This window comes from Pygocentrus nattereri, chromosome 7, assembly GCF_015220715.1.
Source record: "Pygocentrus nattereri isolate fPygNat1 chromosome 7, fPygNat1.pri, whole genome shotgun sequence".
NCBI lineage: Eukaryota > Metazoa > Chordata > Actinopteri > Characiformes > Serrasalmidae > Pygocentrus > Pygocentrus nattereri.
This window is the reverse complement of record NC_051217.1, coordinates 28149969-28177050: the sequence shown is the minus strand read 5'-3', so window position 1 is coordinate 28177050 and position 27082 is coordinate 28149969. Positions and strand designations below refer to the sequence as shown.

At 37.9% G+C, this 27082-nt stretch overlaps 1 protein-coding gene across 5 annotated transcripts in view; it reads left to right on the top strand.

The window, feature by feature from the left end:
• The window catches only part of aplp2 (amyloid beta (A4) precursor-like protein 2), a 95635-nt gene that overhangs the window by 21342 nt on the left and 47211 nt on the right, over positions 1-27082 (top strand). For all 5 annotated transcript variants that reach the window (XM_017722559.2, XM_017722560.1, XM_037539709.1 and 2 more), the window contains exon 2: positions 25547-25720. In XM_017722559.2, coding sequence (XP_017578048.1) covers positions 25547-25720 — 174 coding nt within the window. The remainder of the gene's footprint in view (positions 1-25546; positions 25721-27082) is intronic.

The window sequence follows — 27082 nt, the reverse complement described above, 5'->3', positions numbered from 1 at the left end:
TTACTACTTCATTCTTAGTAGGTTGCTCAGTATGGAATGGGACTTGGTATTGGGGAGAAGTAAAACATCTAGTCATACTCATAGTCAGTAGAAAATAATTGGTATTGATGCATCTCTAATCCTGACTATAAGAAAACCAGGGACAACATGGATGATCAACAGTGTAAGGACCAAAAACGGTAGCAAATGTGCGTAGCACTTTTTATTAGGAATGCACTGATCATGTATTTTTATGGCCTTTTCTGGTTCCAATCAGCCATGTTTGCCAATGGCTGATTATTATTTAAAAGCAGCTTTATAAACTCCCACTGTGTGACCTAAAGGAGCATGTGAAACACATTAGCGTATTATCAGTAATTTCTGTTAGTCAATGTGAAAAATAACAATATTTACCCTTATTGGGACTTAAAGGATAAAGGTGCTTATTTGAATAACATGAACTCAGATGAAGTTAAGAGGCAACTTGCAGAATATATGCATAATTATAGTACAACTTTTTGATACAGTTTTCAGATACAACACCAGTGCACTTGCCATATTTACCTGCCATTATTTGCATAATAAAATTGCAAATGCTAATTCCAGTTGTGCATTCTTACTTTTTACAAAAGTGATATTTTATTTTTTAAAACTGAAAGGGAAAAATATTGTAGTGCTTTTTTGGTGTTTGTTTTTGTTAGTTTTGGATTTGTGTGAGTGTGTTTGTGGGTATGTGGGTATGTATGGGTATGTGTGTGAGTGAATGCCACATGCCCAACGCTGAACATCTCCATCCTCTTGTCTAACAGCATTTTTCCATCCTCTCTTGCTCTGGCTGTCTCCCACTCTTTCTCTCCTTCTCTTTGCCCTCTTTTGTTGTCTCTGGAAACGTCTGTGTGTGAATGAGCCTGAAAATTCTACTGTGTCCTGACCTGTTGTCCCCCAACCCCCACCCCCACCCCCTTTTTATTTTTATTTATTTTTTTTTTATTTTCACACTCAGTACAACTTGTACTGTCACACTTCTTATCCTTCCAACTTGGGAATCAGTGTGAAATTCTGTCCTTGAGGTTGTTTTTGTCATGCTGTTTTGAATGTCACCAACTCCCCCTCCCCAACACCAACACCCAACCAACTATGGTCCTCACTTACAGCAAGACATTCACCCAGTTGCACCTAGCTATAACACCCTGCACCATGCATTTTCATACATTAGCTTAGCATTAACCTTTTTGTCAACTCATCCTTTTCAATTACTTTTTCAGTTACATTTAGTTATTTAATAATGCAATTTCATCAAGAACATCAAGCTTGCTCTTTATCCGGATAAATAGTTATATTTTTAGCAGACAGGCGGCCATCTCTATTTGAATTTATTTTTGTCATTGGTCATTGTCTATGTCACTTTCACTGGCCTCCATCCCAAACACCTTTTTTCCTTCCTGTATTTTTCACCTGGAACAATGATCTGGTGTTTCTCATGAAGTTTCGAGTGTTGGCTCCTGTGAAGGATGACCGGACAAGGATTCCTCTGCGTGCGCGTGTGCATTCTGTTTATCGATGTGGCTGTGCTGGCAGTCCTCGAGTTGTGATTTTGAGTGGAGCTGCATACTGATGAGTGCAGGAGCCGAAAGCATGAAAATGAAAGGGGGAGAGAGGGAGGGGTGCAGTGTCTGAGCCTGGACCAAATGAACAAGGATAGTGAGTGAAGTTAATGACAGAGAAAAGTGAAGGGGAGGGAGAGAGAGAGAGAGAGAGAGGGAGGAAAGGTTTGAAAGGGATGGGTTTGTCAAAGACAGATAGAGAATAGAAAGCACGATATAGTCATAATTCTAGTATTGAGATTAGATTTTTACATATTTTATTGCGATGTGCATTGCAATACTTTTAACCTTTGGAGATCTATCTTGCAAATTGTAACAATTATAAATTATGCTATATATTTATGTCTGATCCTGGCCAAATATCACTAAAACTACTAGGGGTATAATGTTTCATGGAATTCATTATTTGATTTGATACCATACATGTCCTGATACATTTTTGTATACAGCGAAGGAGTGGCTTATAATGTGACTCACATTAATATTTTGATGCTTCCAGTTTCAGTTTATTAGAGCATTCAACATTATAAATAGTTTGAAACAAACATTGCTTTAAAGTGTCCACATCTGTGCAAAAGCAAATATTGCAATAAAGTTATAGGAAAATTACAGATATATTGACCAGTCCTGGTAGAGCAGGAAAGGGATAGTGTGGCAGAGCATAGTGAAGGTCATGTCTCAGAATTGCCTGGTCTAAGTGGAGGGATTAGGCTGGCGTTCTCGTGACCCCAACACCTCAAAATGCTGAGAACTTGTTGCTCCAAACAAGCGCAACCACAATGCAGCCAGCAGCTGTAAAACACTCCACCACTGTACTGCATTCAGCAAGCCTGTAGGCTGCTGCACAAAGATGCTGGTTAGGTACACTTGGGCAGTGCACTAGATGGGTGATTTAAATATAAAATCCACCTTGTTCAGTTGCTTTTCTGTCCAGGCTGACCATATTACTGTCAGCATCTTATAAGAGGGCAAGCATAGGGAGAAACAGAAAGGAGAAGTGAGAAAACAGGGGTCAAAGAAATAAAGCAAGTGAGTTTGGCATGCTGACTACACTGTCATCAAAAAGTACTATGCAGGTACGTTCTTCATTCAAGGTACAAAAAAATGAAAATGTACCCTAAATTTCAACAAGTTTTTAGGTTGAATTTTGTACTTTCAGTAAATGTTAATTAGTTAATTGAGGGCCTGAATGATATAGAAAATTTGTGGCTATTACAGAAATTTTAAGGATCTCAAAATTCTGACAGCTAAAAACATCAAAACAAATCTTTGTTGTTGATGACTTTGATGTTATTGTAACCATTGTAGTATTTTGTGTTTAGGTATAGGAATTCAGGAGGTATTACTGTGATCAATATGAGCACCCAGTGGCTTCCAACTTTGGGAGCTGTGTTAAGATTGGCATAAGCATACAACAAACTATTAATAACCTTAAAAATGGGTTTGCTATACATTAGAGATGTATGTTCATGAAGAATATAAAGCAAGCCACCTGATGTTGGTGGTGTTTTTTTTTTATCAATATCGATAAATCTGTGGAACCCTGTGGAAATCTTTGGTTGGGAGGAGGTGGAGGCAGAGAGTGTGATAATAAGAACAGATTAAGTTCAGAGACATCGATGTGGCAAAAAGAAATCTGACAACTAGGGGTTGAGTAATATTTAACCCGGAGCAGTCTGCCAAGGGCCAAGGGAAATCAGTGCAGGTGCTTTTTGAGCTAAGGTGGAGCAGGTTGGCCATTGGTGGTTCCTTAGAGAAAGTAAGAGGTACTATGTCTATTTTTATCATCAACATCTGGCCTGGTGATGTCAGGAATGTAATCCTCTCATGGCCACGTGGACACTAAGCCTGGATAAAGCAGACTGAAGGGGTCGCCTGGCCAGTCACATGGCCTGGAGAGAAAGAGAGAGGAGGCAGAGATGAAGACAGAACAAGAGGCTGACTAAGTGCAGCTAGAGTGGATAGAGACTGAAAAGAGGCACAGCGACTAAAAAAATAAGACACACATGCACACAGACAGAGAGAGCGTTTGAGGGGGGACTTGGAAAAAGTGCTGTAAAAGGCTGCTTTCATGATGAGAACACTTGTAAAGGGTTAGGGAGGGGGCTGCAGGGAGAGGGGGATGTAAACAAATATATGTGCATATTCAAGCTATTACTTAATCACCTGCTATTCTTGCTACATCATTTATCATGTATAATAGTTTTCTTGTGCTCTTAACATGCTGGAACAGTTACAGATGGTGAAAGGAGTCTTTCTAACTGAAAACGACATTTGTAGGCATTCTGATGGTGGCCCACTGTGCTGCCAGGTTGTGTTTAAAATACAGCGGCTGTATGCTGGCTTATTGTACAGATTCTCTAAATGGATTTCGTGCTATTTTGCATGTTCTAAAGCAGATGAATTGAAGAACGTTGCATCCGCACATCTTTACCTCTTTGAAATCTGAAATTATTAGGAAAATTAACTATTATTGTACTCGGTTAATAGCTTATTAAGAATAGCTCATTAAGAAGCATGTTAAAGCAGCATTTTGGCATGGTGAAGCAGCATTAAACTAGAGTTTAATTTTTTGTTTGTCATGTTATGCACTTTTCTATAGTGTAGCATTAGATCTCTCAGCCTCTATGTTTGGCAGAATTTATGATTTTATGTCATTTTCATGTTTTCGACCCTCAGTGTTCTCACATACAGTGCCATTTACGGCATTACATTTACAGCATTTTACGGCATTTATGGCAATACCCAGCATGCATTACAGCATACATTCTTTGGGAATCCCTGTAGTGTTTCTCAGTTTTGACAGCTAGTCCAGCCATTGATCTATAGGCTAATAAGAACAATCAAGCTAAAATTAGTGTGACTTTTACCTCAGTCATTAGAGAATAGAAAATAAATCGTTTGTCTTTATTCAGCCCAAAGTGGAAACCAGAGACAAGTTTTCAACCCTTTCAGCCAGGGAAAAGAAGCCAGACTTAGTTACGTAGTGTTGCCCCACAGGATTTTATAAGCCTATGGTGGGTAGACCCCTGCTAGGTGCAGGACTATAAAAGAAAAGACCCTAAAAGAAAATTTTATTTAATGTTTATTTTAAAAAAATACGTACATTTCAGCCCTCAAATAAAATAAGTAGAAGTGGTTATCCATGTTCAACTGGTTTATTTATTTATATTTATATATAGCAGTAAAGTTAGCTGTCTGCATTCCTTTTGCTTTCACTAGCCAACAGCAATGACCAAAAAAAGTATCCCATAATGTTGTAATGGCTTTGAGGTGAAGTGAATGGCCTTGTCATTATCATCCTGATGCTGTTTTTAGTAAACGTAAAATGAAAGTTATTGGTAAGTTGACCTGTCATTACTGTTTCATATAATTTTCAATACTAGTCTTCTGCTTAATATTAAACTGTCTCATAGACAGATTGGGAGTTGTTCACCAGCCTCTTTGACATTCCATGCTTGCTACATCAGAGTAGGTGCACATGCAGCAATCTGAATAGAGTTCTGCAAATAATAACTAAGAAGTAGCTATTTCTGGGAAAGTCAACACTTTCTTTGCAATAAGAAAAGAAAAAACTGAGCATCTTTCAGAAGACGGTAGAGAAAGCAAAAGGAAAGCAGAAAGACATTTTTCTTTTGAATACAAGTTCTCTATCCTATTTTTTTTCCTTTTTTTATTTTCTCCTCTCCTGCAAGCTTTGTGCTGGCAGAAATACATCTGTGTGCTGTCTCAGAGTTCCTTAACTTCTCCTTAAAAGTTTAAGTGATAGGTGAACCTGTAAACTTGCCTTTTGTACTCTTCTGTGTTTTCCTTCTCTTTCTCTTTTTAGTGTTTCTGCTTTTCATTTAGCTTTTATTTCACGTAATAATGATTTAAAAAACTGAATGATGTGTAGTGCTGAGAAATTGAAGAGTGCTCAGAGAAGATAATGGTTAAGAATTTTTGGATGCTGTACGACTCGGCACATCTCTTTAGATGCATACACAAGGCAAGTATTGCCATGATGCATATGTGAGACATTTAGCCTTGTAATATCAATCCCCTTAATACATCAAACATGCTATAATGCAATGAAAACTTACTAGATGTACTGAATAATACTATATAATCAAGTTAGTGATGTTTGTAAGGTCTGTATTACAAGTGTGGTTCACTCTGATTCAGAGCACAGGGATGAACAAGAGGAATTAGCCTCCATTCATATTCCCAAAGGCAGCAATACATGTGTTAGAGAATCTGCAGTATTGAACAGCAAATAATAACATATCCACAATTATGTGCTACAGATCACACCCATTACAGTAACCTGCTAAGCATTTTACAGCACAACAACATGAAGGAGTGCTACAGATATGTAAAGAAAACACTAATCGCTAAGCAGGTTACAAACTAACTAAACCCTGTTTGTGAGGGTGAAACTAACAGCTATGGAGGATTATACATGCCTTTGTAATAGATAGTAAAAGATACTTAATTCACACACACACAAAAAAGATGGGACTAAAGTGCAAGCTGCCTTCTCCAACAAAGCCTTTTTTTTGTTTGTTTTTTTACTTTATTTTTATTGGTACATCGTGGGAACAGGCAGGCACAAATTATAATTATAGCAAAAATGGGGGAGAAGAAAGAAAAAAAAAATCAATAACAATAATAAAGTGGGGGGGGCGGGGGGGCGGTGGTTGTACATCTGGTCAGGGATTAGTCCTTATGTTGAGTCTTTTGTTTTACTATTAAGAAAATTGTCCCATTTACTCCACAGTTTAGAAGACCTTTCCTTCTGTAGCCTCAAAGATAGGGTTATGTGTTCCATGTGCTGAATTTCTTTGACTATGTCCATCCATTGCTCAAGAGTTGGGGGTGATGTTTGCAGCCATTTCCTTGTAATGGCTTTTTTGCTGGCTGCTGTAAGGATTCTGAATAAATACTTGTCCTTCTCCCTCCAGTCTCCAGGCATGAGCCCCAAGTACAAAGTGGTACAGTTATATGGTATGTCCAGCTCTAAGATTACAGATATTGTATCTCTTACTTCTTCCCAGTAAAAAAGTAGTACAGGACAAGACCAGAAGATATGAGTATGATCTGCAACCTTTTCACCACAATTTCTCCAACAGCAGCTGCTTTGTTTTAGATGCTTTACACTTTGTTTGGGGGAGACAAAGAAGCGACTAATTGACTTCCAGCAAAATTCCCTCCAAGATCTGGCTCCAACAAAGCCTTTTATAAACATAATAATAAATAAAGAGCAAAATATCCAACTATTGGAGAGCAGGTTTGCAGTTCCATTGGCTAATGGAAAAAATGTTCAGATTTATTGGCGTATACCTGTCATTGGCCATTACCCCAGTCTGGCAACCACTTTTTTGTAGGTTTTAACTGTGACATATGTGTCAGGAAGGACAATGAACAAAAGAGTTCCTGCTTCACCTGCCCTCCACTCAGAAAACACCCATTGGCCTTCTGATTTGCATCACATCACCACTTACGTTACCCACATTTACACGCGCACCCATTTTCTGGTATGCTGTCACGTTCTCAACCAAACCAGTGTCAGAAATAACCATGGGGAATAAGGCAAAAGTACCCATATATTCAATTACTTTGGTCGATAAAATACAAGTACAAAATAATTTGTAATAACATGACTTAAAGTCTAAATACAATAATATAAACACTAGATAGACAAAAGTATTGGAACACTTAATTAAGGTGTTTCATTCAGTCTCATTGCCACAGCTGTATAAAATTAAGGACATAGCCATGCAGTCTGCCTTTATGAACATTTGTGAAAGAATGGGTTGTTCTAAAGAGTTCACTGAATTTGAGCAGGGTATTGTAATAGGATGCCACGTTGCAATGTCAGTTCGTGAAGTTTCTTCCATTCTGGCTAGTCCGTGATCAACTGTGAGTGGTAATACTGCAAAGTGGAAGCGTTTAAGAACCACAGTAACTCAACCATGAAGTGGAAGACCATGTAAATTTACAAAGTGGGGTCGCTGAGTGCTGAAGCTCATAGTGCATAAAATCTGCCAACACTCTGCTGACGCAATAACTGCAAAGTTCCAAACCTCCTCTGGCATTAACATCAGCACAAAAAACTGTGCTCTAGGAACTTCATGGCATGGGTTTCCATGGCTGAGCAGCTGCATACAAGCCTTACATCACCAAGCACAATGCCAAGCATCTGATGGAGTGGTGTAAAGCTGCAACTGGACTCTTCAGCAGTGCAAATGTATACTGTGGAGTCATAAATCATGCTTCTCTATTTGGCAATCTGATGGACGAGTCTGGGTTTGGTGAATGCCAGGAGAACATTGCCTGCCTGACTGCATTGTGCCAGCTGTAAAGTTTGGTGGTGGAGGAATAATGCTATGGGGTTTCTACAGGGATTTGTTTAGGCCTTTTAGTTCCAGTGAAGGGAAATCTTAATGCTTCAGCATATTAAAACATTTTGGACAATTGTAGGCTTCCAACTTTGTGGGAACAGTTTGGGGCATGCACTTTTCTGTTCCAGCATGACTGAGCCCCAGTGCACAAAGCAAGGTGCATAAATAAGAACCTGATGGGCCAGCACAGAGCCCTAACCTCAACCCAATCAGACATCTTTGGGATGAACGAGAATAGAGATTGCGCACTAGGCCCTCTTGTCCAACGTCAGTGTCTGACCTCACAAATGCTCTTCTGGATGAATGTGCATAAATTCCCCAAAATACACAAAGCCATTCAAAAAGAGTGGAAGCTGTTATAGCTGCAAAGGGGGGACCAACTCCTAATCAATGCTGGATTTAGAATGGGATGTCATAAAAGCTTATGTCAGTGTAATGTGTATGTGCCCCAATACTTTTGTCCATCAAGTGTAGATTAGAACAAATAAGAAAACTGAATAATTCTGTTCCTTTTGCATAGGCTGTAGGAAAGGTTTAGAAGCCTTTTAGGCTGGCAAGTATGTTTGTATTGATTAGCCTGGATGTGGACATCTCCTTTAGGTTTTTTATTTTTTTATTTTTATTTATTTTTTTACTGTGAATCAGTAAATTGCTCCAGATTATAGGCTATAATAATTTGGCAGAGGATGCTATGATCAAATAAAGGCCAAATGCAAAGTTACATGTTGTCAACAGAGTTAGCAAACTAAAAGTGGATTATATCATGTATATCTATATTTTTTATTTTTTCATTATTATTTTTTCCCTAATTAAGATTTTTAGCTTAGTTTATGTGTAAGTCACTGTACACTAGCTGATGAGAAGACATTTACAGCTTTATTGGACAGAGATAGTATGTGGTGTGTGTGTGTGTGTGTGTGTGTGTGTGTGTGTGTGTGTGTGTGTGTGTGTTTGTGTAGAGTCATGACTTTCAGGAATGCAGCTGTTATAAAGAGACTGCCCTCCACAGCCATGCAAAATGCAAACAAGATTAAGGTTCAAGAGAAGTTAGAAAGCTAATAATAATAAATGAAAAGACAAAGTTAATAAAAATAAAGGAAAATAATATTTAACAATACCAGATACCATCGCTTTGCCTGTCTGTCTGTCTGTGTTGGTTCTTATTGATCTTTTTATGTTTACCACTCACTGTCTTGCTGCCTCTTGTCTCTTTGTCTCTCTTTTTCTCTCTCTCTTTGTCTCTCTCTCTTTTTCCACTCTCGCTCCCTCTCTCTCTCTCTTTTTCTCTTCTCTCGCTCTCGCTCTCTCTCTCTCTCTCTCTCTCTCTCTCTCTCTCTCTCTCTCTCTCTCTCTCTCTCTCTCTCTCTCTCTCTCTCTCTCTTCCCCCCTTCATGTCCTGGATGTTTTTCTGTGTGAATAGCTGAGAGGCTTTTGTAGAAGTGTTTCCATAGAGACGAGGGCATTGGAACAAGTCATCATTTATGTCTGCAGAACGAGTGCAGGAGAAGAGGCAGGTTATCTCCTCCTGGCACATGCATACACACAACACACCACACACACGCCAGAAGTGCATAAACAGAACAGAAAAAAGGTCTTTGTTTTGAAAGGGGAACAGTTAAGTGGAAACTGGGTGTCATGAGCCAGTTTATTATGTGTTTGCACATCAGTATTTTAGATTGGTTAGCAGCCCAACTGAAGCACACTGATTTGGAATGCATTGAAGACCACTGGACTGAACTGGATCAGACTGTGCTGGAATGATCTGGACTGTATTGAACTAAACTGTGGTAATTACAATGAATAATAGGCATGCTGTGAAAGAGGGAAAAGTCTGTGTGAACAGAGTTGAGATTACAGATCATGTGCTTGCTCTGGGCTTGTCTTTGTCCATTCTGTTTTAATACAAAAGTCTGATCCTTCTCTGCCCCAGTACTTTTCCGCAGTGCTTGTATGAGTGTGAGTGTGTGGGTGGCAAGGCCTGGAGTTATGCAGCCGTGGCTTTTCTGATTAACAGCTACAGTTAATGGACTGTAAGATGAAACACTCTGGTACCTCTATCAGGAAGTGCTGGTGATCGGGACCAGGGGTCCCAGTGTCTACAGCACACTCATAGCCATTTTATTTACTATCCAAAATGACCACATATGTGAACTTACATGTGTCTTATATGTAATGTCAGCAGTGGTAAATTAGTGGTAAATTAAAAAAAAAAGTTTTGTGTTTGGGTACTGTTTTGCCTTACAATGCTTTGCATGTACTGAATGCATTTTAGGTCGAACCCTTGTTTCAGTATGGTCATAACACAATTCAGTACGGTTGTAAAACAATGTCTCAATAATCAAGCAGCATAATCCTAAGCATTTCTTGAAATAATGTCTTCCGTCACTGGAGCATTTCACTTACAACCACTCTGACTGTGTTTATATCTTAACACTTTAATTACGTATACATTTTGAAGAGTTCTTTTAATTGCCACACACATACACACACACACAAGCATGCATGCCGAGGGCTTCAACAGTCTACAGGAATGTCACACATTATCACGTCACACTACTTCCATTGAAGAGTGGGCCTCTAGTTCCTTTGACATTGGCCATCTGAGCTCAAGGATACAGGAAATGATTTATAGATTTATGTTGTTACTGTGTGTGCATGAAAGGGGGGGATGGCATTACTACTTTAACTGTTGTTGAGGCAGTATATGGCCATTGTCATAGCAAAAATCTCCATTTCTTTGTCTTTTTACTTTTATTTGCCCCATTTGTAATGCCAGCTCGTGATGAATGAACCATAGAAATGGACGAATCAAATCCTTTTATATTTTATTAACATGCATACAGGTTAACATACATGAAAGGTTTTTTTTTATTTCAGAGATACATAGTTTTTTTACAAAAGTGATGATATACTAAATGCAGTTTTAATTAATGATTTAGTTAAATCTGATTTACAGAATCTTTCACTTACCCTAGATGTAGTTGATCAGCCAAGACAAGTTTTGGTGTCCAAATTTTGCTGGTGTTATGAGGCAAAATTGGTAACATAAACTTAAGGCAGTAGTGATTCTGTAAATACATCCCCCAGCCTACTCTCAAACAGCATCCAGGTCCTTATTAAGGTTGTGCAGAATTGTTGGTGTGGTTAAGTGCACAGCATTATTTGCTGTAAACTACAAAAATGAACAGAAGTTTACTGTGTAGCTGAATGCTGTCTTCAACTGTTTTATAATGTGTTTTGCCGAATTGTGCCTTTTCCAGATCCCCTTTGCATGCACACATCTGGTGAGCAAATGGGTTTTATATATGGGATTATATTTGTGATTTTTGTTTGTGAGTGAGTGAGTGAGTGAGTGAGTGAGTGAGTGAGTGAGTGAGTGAGTGAGTGAGTGAGTGAGTGAGTGAGTGAGTGAGTGAGTGAGTGAGTGAGTGAGTGAGTGAGTGAGTGAGTGAGTGAGTGAGTGAGTGAGTGAAATATGTGAGTGAGTGAAATATGTGAGTGAGTGAGTGAGTGAAATATGTATGTGAGTGAGTGAAATATGTGAGTGAGTGAGTGAGTGAAATATGTGAGTGAGTGAGTGAGTGAAATATGTGAGTGAGTGAGTGAGTGAAATATGTGAGTGAGTGAGTGAGTGAAATATGTGAGTGAGTGAGTGAGTGAGTGAAATATGTGAGTGAGTGAGTGAGTGAAATATGTGAGTGAGTGAGTGAGTGAAATATGTGAGTGAGTGAGTGAGTGAAATATGTGAGTGAGTGAGTGAGTGAAATATGTGAGTGAGTGAGTGAGTGAGTGAAATGAGTGAGTGAAATGAGTGAGTGAAATGAGTGAGTGAAATGAGTGAGTGAAATGAGTGAGTGAAATGAGTGAGTGAAATATGTGAGTGAGTGAGTGAGTGAGTGAAATATGTGAGTGAGTGAGTGAGTGAGTGAAATATGTGAGTGAGTGAGTGAGTGAAATATGTGAGTGAGTGAGTGAGTGAAATATGTGAGTGAGTGAGTGAGTGAAATATGTGAGTGAGTGAGTGAGTGAAATATGTATGTGAGTGAGTGATTGAAATATGTGAGTGAGTGAGTGAGTGAGTGAGTGAAATATGTGAGTGAGTGAGTGAAATATGTGAGTGAGTGAGTGAGTGAGTGAAATATGTGAGTGAGTGAGTGAGTGAAATATGTGAGTGAGTGAGTGAGTGAAATATGTGAGTGAGTGAGTGAGTGAGTGAGTGAGTGAAATATGTGAGTGAGTGAGTGAGTGAAATATGTGAGTGAGTGAGTGAGTGAGTGAGTGAGTGAGTGAAATATGTGAGTGAGTGAGTGAGTGAAATATGTGAGTGAGTGAGTGAAATATGTATGTGAGTGAGTGAGTGAAATATGTGAGTGAGTGAGTGAGTGAGTGAAATATGTGAGTGAGTGAGTGAAATATGTGAGTGAGTGAGTGAGTGAGTGAAATATGTGAGTGAGTGAGTGAGTGAAATATGTGAGTGAGTGAGTGAGTGAAATATGTGAGTGAGTGAGTGAGTGAGTGAGTGAGTGAAATATGTGAGTGAGTGAGTGAGTGAAATATGTGAGTGAGTGAGTGAGTGAAATATGTGAGTGAGTGAGTGAGTGAGTGAAATATGTGAGTGAGTGAGTGAAATATGTGAGTGAGTGAGTGAGTGAGTGAAATATGTGAGTGAGTGAGTGAGTGAAATATGTGAGTGAGTGAGTGAGTGAAATATGTGAGTGAGTGAGTGAGTGAGTGAGTGAGTGAAATATGTGAGTGAGTGAGTGAGTGAAATATGTGAGTGAGTGAGTGAGTGAAATATGTATGTGAGTGAGTGAGTGAAATATGTATGTGAGTGAGTGAGTGAAATATGTGAGTGAGTGAGTGAGTGAAATATGTGAGTGAGTGAGTGAAATATGTGAGTGAGTGAGTGAAATATGTGAGTGAGTGAGTGAGTGAAATATGTGAGTGAGTGAGTGAGTGAGTGAAATATGTGAGTGAGTGAGTGAGTGAAATATGTGAGTGAGTGAGTGAGTGAGTGAAATATGTGAGTGAGTGAGTGAAATATGTGAGTGAGTGAGTGAAATATGTGAGTGAGTGAGTGAAATATGTGAGTGAGTGAGTGAGTGAAATATGTGAGTGAGTGAGTGAGTGAAATATGTGAGTGAGTGAGTGAAATATGTGAGTTTCTGCTGCTTATTTGAGTTTAAGAACGGTAACATTTGAGAACAAACCATGAAAATCATCAGTAAAGCACTGTTTAACTAATACCATTAGGGTTTAAAATTAACATCCACAAAATACAATTATAAAATTACATCGGCTGATGGCATACATCACCATAATTTTTAGTCCCTTAAAATTAATAATGGCCAGAAAATGTTGTAATACGGGCTGTTTATACCACAGGGATAGAGTGATCACTGTGTTACTAAGAAGGAAGAGATCACACATGCACCTGACAGTGTGCACATGACTCTCAGACACCAGACACACACACATGCCCTGCCGAAAGGTATGTGACTATGTGCTCTAGACATGGCTTGTTAAAAAGGAGAAGTGAAAACAGAGCTTATGAAGGCATGATGCTGCTCTTTAAACAAGGCCAGTTCCTCAGCTCTATGCAGCAAGGCTCAAATGTCCGTCTGTGCTCACACTAATCTGGCAATAACAGAAGGGTGTGTGTCTGGAGGTGTGGAAATTCACATCTCTTCCACAGTTCTGCTAGGAACACGCATCACTCCTGAACACCCGTCATTCCGTTACAGAGGAACAGAAGTGATGTGGAAAGAAAAAAGCTGTGAACAGGCAAATAAAAAGTCAGTGCTGCAATCCCCATCTGTGGAACTAGGCATGTCGCAAGTGACTTTTCAGCATATGTTCCAGCTTTTACACACTCTCTCACACTCTCTCACACTCTCTCACACTCTCTCACACTCTCTCACACTCTCTCACACTCTCTCACGCTCTCTCACTAATCTGTTAACAGTGGCAACAAAGACAGACAAATTAAAGTAACTGCTGTTTCATGATAGGTATAACAATGCAGGATGTGGTCCAACTCAAACAGAATTGTGACTTTAAAAGAAATGTTTTTGCATATAATCTGATTCACATGATTGTCCACATTGTCCACTTTTAGCAAATTGATCATCAGCTAAGACATGTTAGGTCTCTAAATTTTGTTCTTTTAATTTAGAACTGGACATACAAGGCTTATGTTGCTCTGGTCTTCATTAATCCATCTCAGACTTGTCAATGTGGTTAAGGACAGTAAATTTTTTTTAATGAACTATGAAAACAAACATATCTTTACCATGTAGCTCAATGCAGGTTTTACGCCAAATCTCACTCACTCACTCACTCACTCACTCACTCACTCACTCACTCACTCACTCACTCACTCACTCACTCACTCACTCACTCACTCACTCACTCACGTACGTTCAGTAGGCTAATATTCCCAACGTAATGGGTGCAGTGTTGCACTCAAATAGCTATTAATTCTTCTTAAGAGCAGTCCTTTGCATTTATGGCAATGTGTTCTTGTTTTTCTTATTTTTGATTAGTTCCCTTCTTTGTTTTTTGTCTTTTAAAATTTAGTCTGTATTGCTGTGGTTTTTAGTGCATTTCCAGTGATTTTTTTTTTTCCCCAAATCGATAATGTTGGTCATCAGTTTTGTTTTTTGATGTTATCAACCAAGTGATATATTACATTTTCAGGCCCAAAAACGTCCTGACTTTTTAAAAAAGAAAAAAGCAAAAAAGCCTAAGAGAAAACAAGGAAACTACAATGAACAAAAGAGTTCTGACTGTAAAATCCTTTTCACAAAAGCTCCATGTTTATTTTTTTATTTTTTTAACTGAAATTTCTTTTTTGTTATTAAGGTTAGGGTTAGAATTTGGGTTAGGACTAGACATAGAAAAGTCTTATTATATGTAGATAATTGCATGTATATTTTACAGGTGCAGGAGTAGTCTTGGGTAATATGTATATATATATATATATATATATATATATATATATATATATATATATATATATATATATATATATATGTATCTGTATATATGTATGTATGTGTATATATATATATATATATATATATATATATATATATATATATATATATATAGTCCCGGGCTTTATATGTTAGTATTGATGCGTTGCATTTTTAAAATATTTTTCCCTTCAGGTTTAACTCTAATATAAGTCATACTGTGTGCATCTGATTATTTTGAAAGAACAGTTACAAATACATAAAATATTAGTAAGTTTCCTTTCTGGAAATGAGGTTTGTGTAAACATTTACAGTACTACATAAGATTGCCTAAATACCAGCCCTCAAATGGCTCATTATAAGTTTACTAACTGTTTCATTGCAGACTTAAATGTCATGTGATACAAAGATTTTTTTGACAAATGATTTGAAACACAGTATGATATTGCATTTTAACAGTGCTTCTATATGTGGGATCCAAGTCATGTTACATATAAAAAACAAATAAATGGGTCTAAGCAAGCTCCTACTCGCATATATAGGCAAAACAGGATAGTGGCGAAGGTGCTGGTTGGATTATGGGGGCTTAGCTCTAACAAGGCATTCTTTCCCTGGGTCACATGGATTGTAAGGATTTTGGGAGCCCTCAGATCCTGGCACAAATGTTTACTGTGTTTCTCCTCTATATTCTGCTGTACTTTTTTCTTGTGCCTGTATCCATTGCCTGTATTATGGGGAGCCAGTTTAGTATTGTGGCTTTTCATTGCTCGCATAATAAAACACACAATCTCTGCCTCGCCATGCTCTCCTGTCAAATAGCCTGTTGTTAAAGTCACCATGAGAGACAGAGAATGTGATTTATAGCTAGTCTGCAGCTCACTAAGTTACTGTGAAGTCTGTGTACAGTGTCCTAATACCTTTTTGCTTGGTCTAGTTTTAATCTCCGTGAACATGATCACATGAGTAATCGTCCATTTTAGAAGCATCAGAGAGAGAGAGAGTGAAGGAGAAAAGGAAAGAGATGGTTAAGGAGAAAAATTACAGTATTTGTTTGCCTGCATTGGGTGTGACATGTCTGTGCTGGTGTTTATGGGATGCTAGCATCATAGCTACTGTGTGCATGTGTGTGGCTGTGAAGCCTGCTGTGTAGATCTCAGAGTTTAAGTGGAAGACTTCAGGCCACACACACACACTCATAGAGGATTAGCCTCACTGTGATGGTGCCAAGCACCATCAGGTGGGCCGTGTAATAGCTGACCCTTATTTGGATGAGAATAGCAAGCCAAGTGAGTCTGTGTGCGAATGAATTTGTATGTCAGTGTCAGTGCTTAAGAGATTTATGTGTTATGTGAATGTCATCACTTCTCCAACAAAAACTTTATCTATATGCAAGTTATTGTACATAGAAGTAATTTTGGATCATTTCAGCTGATTAATTTATTATGCAATGTTCACACAATGTACAAAGCAGCTGACATTTTCAAATGAATGGAAGAAATGTATAGATAAATATAGGCAAATCATGCATTGTGATATAGTTTGTGAGGAACTGTGTAAAAGAGTGTAAACACCAAAAAAAATTAAGCTGAAGGAACAATTTGGTGAAAAAGCCAATTTGCAGTCAGCCAACAGGTATTTGGTATCCAAATTTTGGTTCTATAGTTTAGAAGTGAAAATCTGAGGCCCCAAAACACACAACACACTCCAACCACATCTAACTCTTAAGATTGTTGTTGTGGTTTTGGAAAAGTATGACTTGAACTGTTTATTAAGAAAATGAACAAAATGGTAATATAAAATAATATTAATAATATAAAAAAATAATAATATGATTTTTTTTTTTACCAATACTACTTTGATTAATAATAGGAATTAATTAATAAAATGTAATACTAAGGCACCATTTAGGGCAGAGTAGGCAGTAGAAATGTTGGGGGCACCATTTTAAGACAATAGGATCTTTATTCATGAACCAACTCTAGTGTATGAGTATGGAAACAGTTTAGGCTATTTGGGTGGTTTTTGCCCCCTAGTGTTTATCAGTGTTAGGCTTGTGGACCCAGCACTAAACAAAAGAAGCAAATGTGTTTGGATACCAAACATGTTTTAGCTGATCAACTACATCTGAGGCAAATGGAAAAATAGTGTAAATTTGATCTCTTCCTTTAACCTAGGCTGCTAAAGGTGTGGCCCGCAGGCCAGATTTGGCCTGTGAGGAGTTAATTTGGCCCACCCAAGATAAGAGAGCATATATTAATACAAACTTGATTTGAAAACGGCCTAATTTTTTATTTCTATATTGTGTTTCTGTTTTGGCAATCACAAACATGGCAGTTTGGCCTGCTCAGACAAGAAGTTGGGGCACCCTGCTTTTAAGTTATACTAGTTAGATTTTATTTTTCACCCTTTCTAATCATGTGTTCATTATGAAATGTTCACACAATGTAGACGGTGGCTGGGAGTTTCAGATGGATGAAAAAAGTAAAAATATGCAAATCTGACAGTTCGATATAGCATGTGAGGAACTGTGCATTAGAATGAAATAACGTTAGGAACTTTGTATGCATTTATTGAATGCGTTTTTACATAATTTGAAAATGCCATGATCTGGTTTGAATGTGTTTTCCTTCTCTTGAAAAGTTCTTTTCAATATGAGAATTTGTTCAGTCACTAATAATTTGTGATATATATGTGCAATGCATGTGTATCATGTCTTTGTTCTTTTATGGTTTACAATACTGGAAGCTTTTGTTTGATGTGGGGTGACTGAAAGTTGCCAGATCCTCTCTACTATGTAAACTCAGAGTGAGACACATGGCGCTCTGTTCAGACACGCAAACAAACATTTGTTTGATGTGTGATTTTTATTTGACAACTGCAAGATGCCCCTCCACTCCCCCCACTTTGTCTAAATTACAAAGCAAACAATGACAAAAACCCATCACCATGTTTCCCTGAGGACTACTTTCAACATCTTGTTTACACTCCCTTTCTACCTCCTTCCACCAGAAAGACGAGAATGCACCAATCTACCAGGTATATGTATCAGGCTGATATATGCAGAAAATGCTAAAAGAGTGAAAAAAGGATTAATCTGATTTATTCCTGTAACAAATATAGTGTGAAATGGCAAAAACTCCAGCTGTGTGATGTGTTATAAGCTGTCTGTTTCTTACTGTGGAGTAGTAGGATTTCAGCATGATAGCCTAGTTTTAGATGCTCATTAGATGATGTGCTTTCATTGAAAATCACTTAGGACTCACTTAGGGAAAATTGTTTTTCATTTAAAAAATTAGCTCTGTAAACATCTGTATCAGGCAATTCTCAAAGTTTCAATGTCAGTATTGGTACTTGGAAAGAAAAAAAGTGGTACCATGTCATCTGTAATAGAAAAGCATAAGCAGGGCAAAAGTAGCAGATTAATTAAATATTGATTATTTATTAAAACATTCACTAAAATTCAGTACACAAGTTAGGGATGCCAGATGACATCAGAATCATATAGGCAGGTAATTTTGATGGGTGTTTCAAACCAATGTTTGATGACATACTTTTGTATAGAAGAACAAATAGACGGCCCTGAGTTTCTGAGTTAAGTTGACTGCATTTTCTTTGCTACACTGCACTTGTAAGCCTCTAGAAATTACATTATATTTTTCTATAATACAAGTTTCTAAATTTTATAAATGTTTATATAACAGCATCAGGAGATAGGTACATAAAAAAAATAGCCCACAGTTCCCATATCTGTGAATCCTTAGAAAAAGTAACTACTTGTAGAGAAAATTAAAAGGCAGAAGGAAAAAAGAATGGTTATCTAACAGTTGTAACAACAGTAACTGTGTAAGCTTTATATCTCTCTGTTTCTCTCTGTGACTCAGAGCGGACATTTTGCATGCAGCCTCCATTCTCATCAGAGTGTGCGTTTTGTTTGGCAACTCTGTGAGAATTCAACAGCAGTGCTGCAGAATGTGGGGAGGAAATCACACTGGCAGCTTTATAAAATTCCCTCAGACTGGGACAGCTATTTTCATTCTTCCTATTCACTTCTGTGGTCTGTGAGAAGCTCCTGTATTTGTGACGAGGGGAAGTCAGTTGTCCATGTTTAACCTTGCTGCTGGTGTGTTTTGGAAAGGAGGGCGAGAGGGGGTGTATGGTGTGTGAGCAAACAGAAGTGTGAGTTGTGAAAATGAAACAACGTAGGTGACAGTGTTGGAGTAACATGGTATAGTATAATGTGTTACAGTAATGTGATTTACTTTTTCCTGTAACAAAGTAGTGTAACACATTGCGGATAATTCTTGAGCACTGACAGTTACTGACTTAACAATTATTTTATTTGCATTACTTGTATGTCTCTGGCAGTGCAATATTAATTATGTGTGATACCTTTAAAGCATATATTTCCTCTATATAGATTATACCTTCCTACCCTTGTACATAATTTGCCAGGACATGCTTTCAACAACTTGATTTTGACTGTGAATGTGACTAGCACAGTGCAAATGTGGAAATGCTCATAAATTCATTGAACAGTCTGTTAAAGTATCTAGTCATGCTAATATGAGATTAATGGATAAAATGGAACCTTAATTGTCAATCAGAAATAACTTTAAGTTTTACAATTTCATTCTTGAAGATTTTTATTTTGAAGCAGCTGGTTTTGGATTGTTTATACTGACTACTTTCTAGTGTTTGTTTATAAATTACATTAGCATAGTTTAAAACTTATACTCACCGAGCTCTTTATTAGGAACACCTGTATACCTACTTATTCATACAATTATCTAACCAGCCAGTCATGTGGCAGCAGTGCAGTACTTGCAGATATGTGCCAGTTGCTTCAGGTAATATTCATATTATTAATCATTCATCATGACTCTGGCATGATTGCTGGGGACAGACTGGGTGGATTGAGCATTTCAATAATTGCTGATCTCCTGGGATTTTCAAGCACAACAGAGTTTACTCAGAATGGTGCCATAAAAACATCCTGTAAGCAACAGTTCTGTGGATCCAATAGCTGTGTTCGTGAGAGAGGTCAAGAGAGACTGGACAGACTTGTTCGAGCTGAAAGAATGGCTATTATAACTCAGATAACCATTCTGTACAACTGTGGTGAGCAGAAAAGCATCTTAGAATGCACAACATGTGAAACTTTTAGGCAGATTGGCTACAACAGCAGAAAATCATGTTGGATTCCACTTATGTAAGCCAAGACCAGAAAGCTAACCCAAACTAGGGAGCCAAAGACTGGAACAATGTAGCCTGGTCTGATTAATCTATCCATCACTGCATTAGCTGAGGCACTCAGATGGTAGGTTCAGAATTTTGACATCAACAGTATGAATCCATGAAACTTGGATCCATGAAACCTTGTGTTGCAAATCCAGGCTGGTAGAGGTGGTGTAATGGTGTGAGGAATGTTTTCTTGGCACACTTTAGGCCCATAAACACTAATCAATCATCGCTTGAATGCCACAGCAATATTAATGTAGGATATTGCAATACCCAAAATGTAAAGTTCAGAGTTACACTAAATAAATCAATAGATGAGCAAGGTTTTTATATATTTATTTATTTTAACTGCCATTAAATAAGTTTTTACCGTCACTGGGGATTGTTGGTTCTATTTCTGGCTGTGAAGTCCTGGAAAAGTACTGAAAAAAAAATGGTTTTCCCTTGCATTTACTAGATGGAACTGATGTGAAAGGGTAACACAGAAGTACAGAAATGATTACTTTTTTGACTAACTACCTTTAGTGAGTGTTTGAGAGAGCAAGAGTGCTGAGAGAATGACAGAGTAAGAGTGTGAGTATGTTGCAGAAGGTCAGGTTTGTTGGAGTGATGTTCGGTCAGGCGAACGCTGCAACACACAGACTTCATTGTTCCTGTGTGACCACTAGTGGGGCCACTGTCCTAATCCTTCTGATTCACATGAACACACACCAGTTGTTTTTATATGGGGTCAGGATACAGGTTTTGTTCTTTTAGGCTTAAGGAAAAAAAAACATAACTATAAATGTTCTTTAAAAAGTCAGAACTAATTTGTTGGTCATAAAAGTTGTACATCCATGTTTTTTGGTACAAATACCAGACTTTTTCATCCAGAAATTGCACAAATACGTTCTTTCTTTGGAATGCTTGCTAGGCAACAGATAGTTCATAAATGTCCCTAGTGATTCATTCCAGAACACTGACTCTGCCTCTTTTCCTCTTTCCCTGAAACACTAAGCATGCGTGTGTACGTACATGCATGCACGTTTTTGTGTGTTTGGGGACATGGCTTCTGTTCTTTTGTCCTCCAAACATTTTGATAGGCACACACACAAATTACATACAGAGCTTTTCCTAGTTCTTCACACATCTCCCTCAGGTACATTTACTCACACTAAGACTTCATCTTTCATCCCTAGAGCCTTCTCCTGTTCGTGTATGTGTGTGTGGGTGTGTCTGTCTTGGGGTTTAGGTGCTGTTGAGATGTCCTGCCCCTCTGCCTCATCCACTTACCACTGCTGATGCACTTACAGAATAAAGACCAGGCTTAACATCCTGGAGAGAGAGAGAGGTTTTCTCTCAGTGTTCTTTGCCAGAGGCCTCCTCTTTCTTTCTGTCTATTTTTTACCCTTTTTTCTCCTGTTCCACTTCTCTGCTTATGGCCAGTTGGTTAATTTTGTCAAGGCACTTACATCCTTTCCGTTTTTCTATTCTGTTCTATTCATGTATGGATGTAAAATATAAAGCATACCTGTGTTTACCTGTATTCATTCATTCACGCAATGTAGTCTTTTTAATTTTATGTAAAATTTTAATATATAACAACCTTTTTCTGCCTCTCCTTTTGTTCTTTCTTTCTCTGTCTTTTGCTCTCACTCTCATGCTCTCTTGCTGTATCTCCTTTTCTCTCTGTCTTCTCTCTAATGTTCTGCACTCATCAAAGGCTCAGAAGAGGAAAACAGAAGTCTGTAGCAAAAAGAGTAGGAGCAAGAGTAACAGCGATTATATGAAAGAGAAAGAGAGACAAGATGTAATGAAAGAGTAGTGCTTTAAAATGGGCGAGAGCGAGAGAGAGAGAGAGAGAGAGCGAGCGAGCGAGAGCGAGAGAGAGAGAGCGAGCGAGCGAGAGCGAGAGAGAGAGAGCGAGCGAGCGAGAGCGAGCGAGAGCGAGCGAGAGAGAGAGAGCGAGCGAGAGAGAGAGAGCGAGAGAGAGCGAGAGAGAGCGAGCGAGAGAGAGCGAGCGAGAGAGAGCGAGAGAGAGCGAGAGAGCGAGAGAGCGAGGGAGCGAGGGAGCGAGAGAGCGAGAGCGAGCGAGAGATCATTCCTGTGCTGTTTATGTATTTTTTTTTCCCTTTGTTGTCCTTATTCTCCTCTTTCTGTGTGGCTGCATGTTGGTGAGGGTGGCAGCTCTGGGCTGTGTCCCAACACCCACCTGATCAGCCTCACTTTGTTGCTGTGGGTAACAAGCCTGGTGGGTGTTACATCTCAATCCAAACCACCCACTCCCCTTGGAATTGTGGTGTCTGCACCAGTTGCCAAACTACGCTGTATGTGTGTGTTTGGGTTTTTGTATTTGTTCAGGAAAGTCTTTAGGAAAACAGCTTATCTACAAAATGCTCTTGATTTTAATAAATAAATAAATAAATGATTGCTTATATAATTGAAAGGGGGAAACTATTTCATAAGGTTAAGGAGTTATAGTATTTAGGATCCATTAGGGTCCTGATCCATTTTTTTGCCCCAGTACTATCCAGATGCTTTAATGTTAACGTTATCTTTGTGTTTTCTTAGATAATACAGTCACACAATTTAGGTAAGATTTTCTGGTCTACCAGTTAATACTACTACATTCTTATCAACATAATATGGCATTCTGATATATCTTAGTTGGCATAAATCACCTTTTATTATAATAGGCATGTCCCTGTTCTGTTGCTTTAAATTGCGCTCAAGCTGGCATAAACTCCAAACTTTCTTCAAAAGCCTCTGATGAGTTGATCATATCCATCCTAGATTCATCTGAACATGTGCCTGAATGGAAGAGATAAAACCCCAAAAATATCATTATCAAGTAACATTGAAGTAGTGCAGAATATTGAGTATTTTCCTTCAGTTGCCATCATTTTTCTGTTTCAAATTTTTCAGAATCCTACAATCTGCTGTTATTTATTTCCAGGTTTAAATTTAAAATGTCTCAGATGTTTTATGTAATTGCAGACTTTTAGACTCCACTCTATATAGGTTAAAGATGATAAGGGTTTTCAAAACAGACAAAAAAATAAAGTATGTAACACAGAATTAATTAAATTCAGATTTTATACTAGCCATTGCTGTATCTATTGAAAATGCCTATTGAAATGTCATTCATATGCATAATATATCCTGACATTGTATACACTGAGTGAATTCATGTGATACATTTTTAACAGAATGAGCTGGTGGGAGAGTTGAGGTATGTTTATTTTCCACCCCACTGCTGAGCACGGTGTGCAAGTCTGACCCTGACCTAACCTTCTGAGTTGTTTTTGTGCGTACTGAGAAAGGCATCGCAAGCTTATTATGTACTCATCTAATTGCTGTCTGATTACACTGATAAGCAACATCAGCATTGCTGGGTTTGGATCTCGCAGTGCATGTCTGTCTTTGCCTTTGAACTTTCCTCTTGGTCCATGCTTGTGTTCAGGCTTAATGAAGGACTGGGTGGAGCTGCTTCCTGTTTCATGCAAAAAGGAAGAGTTGGTTATGATAATGCCTTATCTACAGGAAAAACAGGGAACAGGTGGGAGGATGGGCAGATTTTCCTTTGTACTGTATTTGTGACATGAAATAAGAAACTCTTCTAAATTCCTCTTTTCTGTGATGGTAAGCTTTGGTACAAAGAAATGTGCAGTAATTCAACATAAACCCTCCCCAGTATTAACTATTTGAGGGAAAATAGGAAGAATAGATCATACAGATAAAATTAGTGACAAAGTACTTCTGATTCCCTAAGTGTCTAAAATCCCCAATCAGCATGCTTATTAAAAGTAATGGCATGTTTTATTCCCAGCACTGCTGCTGAAGTGAATTGCTCAGCCGATTCAAGAAGGAATCATTAGCCAGTCTCATCAAAAGAAGTTGATGCATACGCAACCTGGCGACCATTTTAGTCTGTGCCTCGAGAATTTTCTTCTCAAACAGGACATTTGGCATGTGTCGAGAGGCATGGCAGTGTTGGAAGGACACACACTCAATACACACACTAACTGTAATGGTTAAAGGTGAGCAATATAATGTCATATTCGTCGAACTGTGATAAATTATGTCACAGGGCATCACAGTATTTTCCAAACATATTGTGGATATGGACAGTACTTGAAGAACGCTGACCAGCTGCATATTTCATATTATTAGAGAATGTTACTAGTCCAGTTGTTACTAGTCCGCACTTCAAGAAGATGTCTGTATTCATAGTTTTGATAGTATATTAAAATGTGGCACTACTGGTTCTTTTTGTTGGTTTCATCATCTCAAGCTTCATAAAAACTCTTTTTTTTTTGGTTTCTTTGCCTCTTTCTCTTGCTTGCAATTGTGGCAGCCATTTGGAGCCTCCTGGCTCCTTCCTTATTTTCTAAGTAGAATATTTATATGCATTGATATTGTAGTTGTAAATGGCAATGTATGATATCTGTCATGCACATCTACTAATGCTTATACCGATTCATACACATTAAAAAAATCATATCATGTATATGCATAAAATGCAATGTTTAAGTGAATGCACAAATTATGTTTGTGTGTATGTGTATCATAGTTTGAAAAAACAAACAAACAAAAAATCTCATCCTGTAACAAATCTAGCCTGGACATATATATTTATTCAGTACTTTATGCATGACGGCCTACTTTTAGATGCTGATCTTGAGTGTGTTGCCTGAAATAAGGATGCATAATAACAGCAGAATCATGTCACTATTGGCAGATAATTGCTTAAAAAGAATTGGTATTGGATGGATGCTTAGATTTGGCTGATATTTCGAACTGATATTTGACGTGTTTTATTCTACTCTGCGAAGCATAATATTTAGGCAATGCTGGGCTAACATATTAAAATGTCTGCATTTGATTTATTGTGCTGCATTTTTATTCATATAACAAATGTTACATTTCTCTGAGTAGATATTTTCCCAATATTAAATTTTATTCATGTTAGTGTGCCAGCATTAATATCAATTTTTGGCAGATTGACATAAAAAGTAAGACCACAATTCCCATATTGACACATCCCTGTCTTAATTTAAAACTAGATCATTTTAAAGCTTTAAAAAAACCTTTAAAAGCAAAAAAAAAAAAAAATATATATATATATATATATATATATATATATATATATATATATATCAGACATGTATTAGCCGATACTCAGGGTTTTAACAACCATATTGGAAAAGAAAAAAGGGCATTGTACCATCTCTAGTTTGTAGTCAGTTACTCAGTACTTAGATTGTGGGTTGGGAGCTTGAAGGGCTGTTAGGATTGAGCTTTAACTACAAAGAAGACATTAACATATTTTAACCCATTTTTGCATATTTCCTTTCTCTATACCTCATTCTCTCATCCTCTGCAGGCGTTAGCAGCCAATGCAGGGACGGGCTTTGCCGTGGCTGAGCCTCAGGTGGCCATGTTTTGCGGGAAGCTCAACATGCATGTGAACATCCAGACGGGTCGCTGGGAGCCAGACCCTTCAGGAACCAACACTTGCACAGAGACCAAGGAAGGAGTGCTGCGTTACTGTCAGGAGGTAAGACATAGTATTAGTGCATATGAATGCTGCTATATCATTGAGTGGAGGCATGAAAAAGTGATGCGTCTGACTAATCTATCAATTAAGTAGTTATTACACAACCACCTACTCAACTAGTAAAATACTATTCAAAAATTCACAAATAAATTTGCCTGAGACCAAATATGAAAAAAAAAATCCCATTACATATCTCACTTTAATCTCTGTTAGAATTGAAGACATGGTGTGGCGGTGTTGCTGAGCTGCCATTAGTGTTATTTCATAAACCAGTGTTCTTGGGGTATTGCTTTTGTCACACAACACAACCAATTGTCTTTAGAGGAAGGAGATAATTCCACTGAGAAGTGACCAACTAAAATTACTTATTTATTTTTATATTTATATCCATTTATTGCCTATGTATAGGGCAAGGGATTGTCAAAATGTTGTTGCAACAAAAACAGACCTACATAAAGAAAGAGGTGTTTTTCCCACTGCTTAAAATATGAACCACTGGCACCTGAGATCAACATTAAATAATCAAAAACTTGAATAACTTTTAAACACTAAAAGCAGTGAATGTCACTAATTATGTTTTTCTTTCTATTTGATTACATGTTGTTGCAAAAGGCTCATTGTTATCGCAGCATGGAAAGCAGGCAACTACTTTCTAATTAAGATTTACGATTTAACATGTTCTGTTTTTAGAGTAGGTTATTGTAGCAGCTCTATATCTTGCCATATTTCAAAGAAAAGAAAGCATAGCACTGTTTTTCTTATTAATTTAGTACTGTAGATTATGGACAATGTATATTTTTACACATGGCAAAATGTTAGTGAGTACTTGACCACAAAATTATTCAAAATGCCCATTAACCTTGACTTATGCGTGTTTATAGAAACAGCTGAGGCTTTCCATCAGGGGAAGAGATGTTTTGACCTGCACAGGGTTCTTGTCCAAATTTAGTTAGTTATTATCATGCCCTGTGAAGCATGCGTCTCTCAAGTTAGATAAAGTCAGATAAATTCTGTGCTTCTGTGCCCTTCCATATCTCTGTCTGTCTGTCTCTCTTCTCTTCTCTTCTCTTCTCTTCTCTTCTCTTCTCTTCTCTTCTCTTCTCTTCTCTTCTCTTCTCTTCTTGTTCTCTGTCCTTCTCTTCCTTTCATATTAAATTAAGTGTCTTGTAATACATTACACATATTACTGTTATCTGTCACAAAAGTGTGCTGCATGAAATCCCTAGGAGGCCCTCCATGTACATTTTTAGATTTTTTTTTTATTGAGGACTTGCTGTTTCATGCCTGAGCAGATGGTGTCTAGAGATTATAAGGCACATATCACTGAGTGCTGTTGGTGCTAAAATCTCTCTCTCTCTCTCT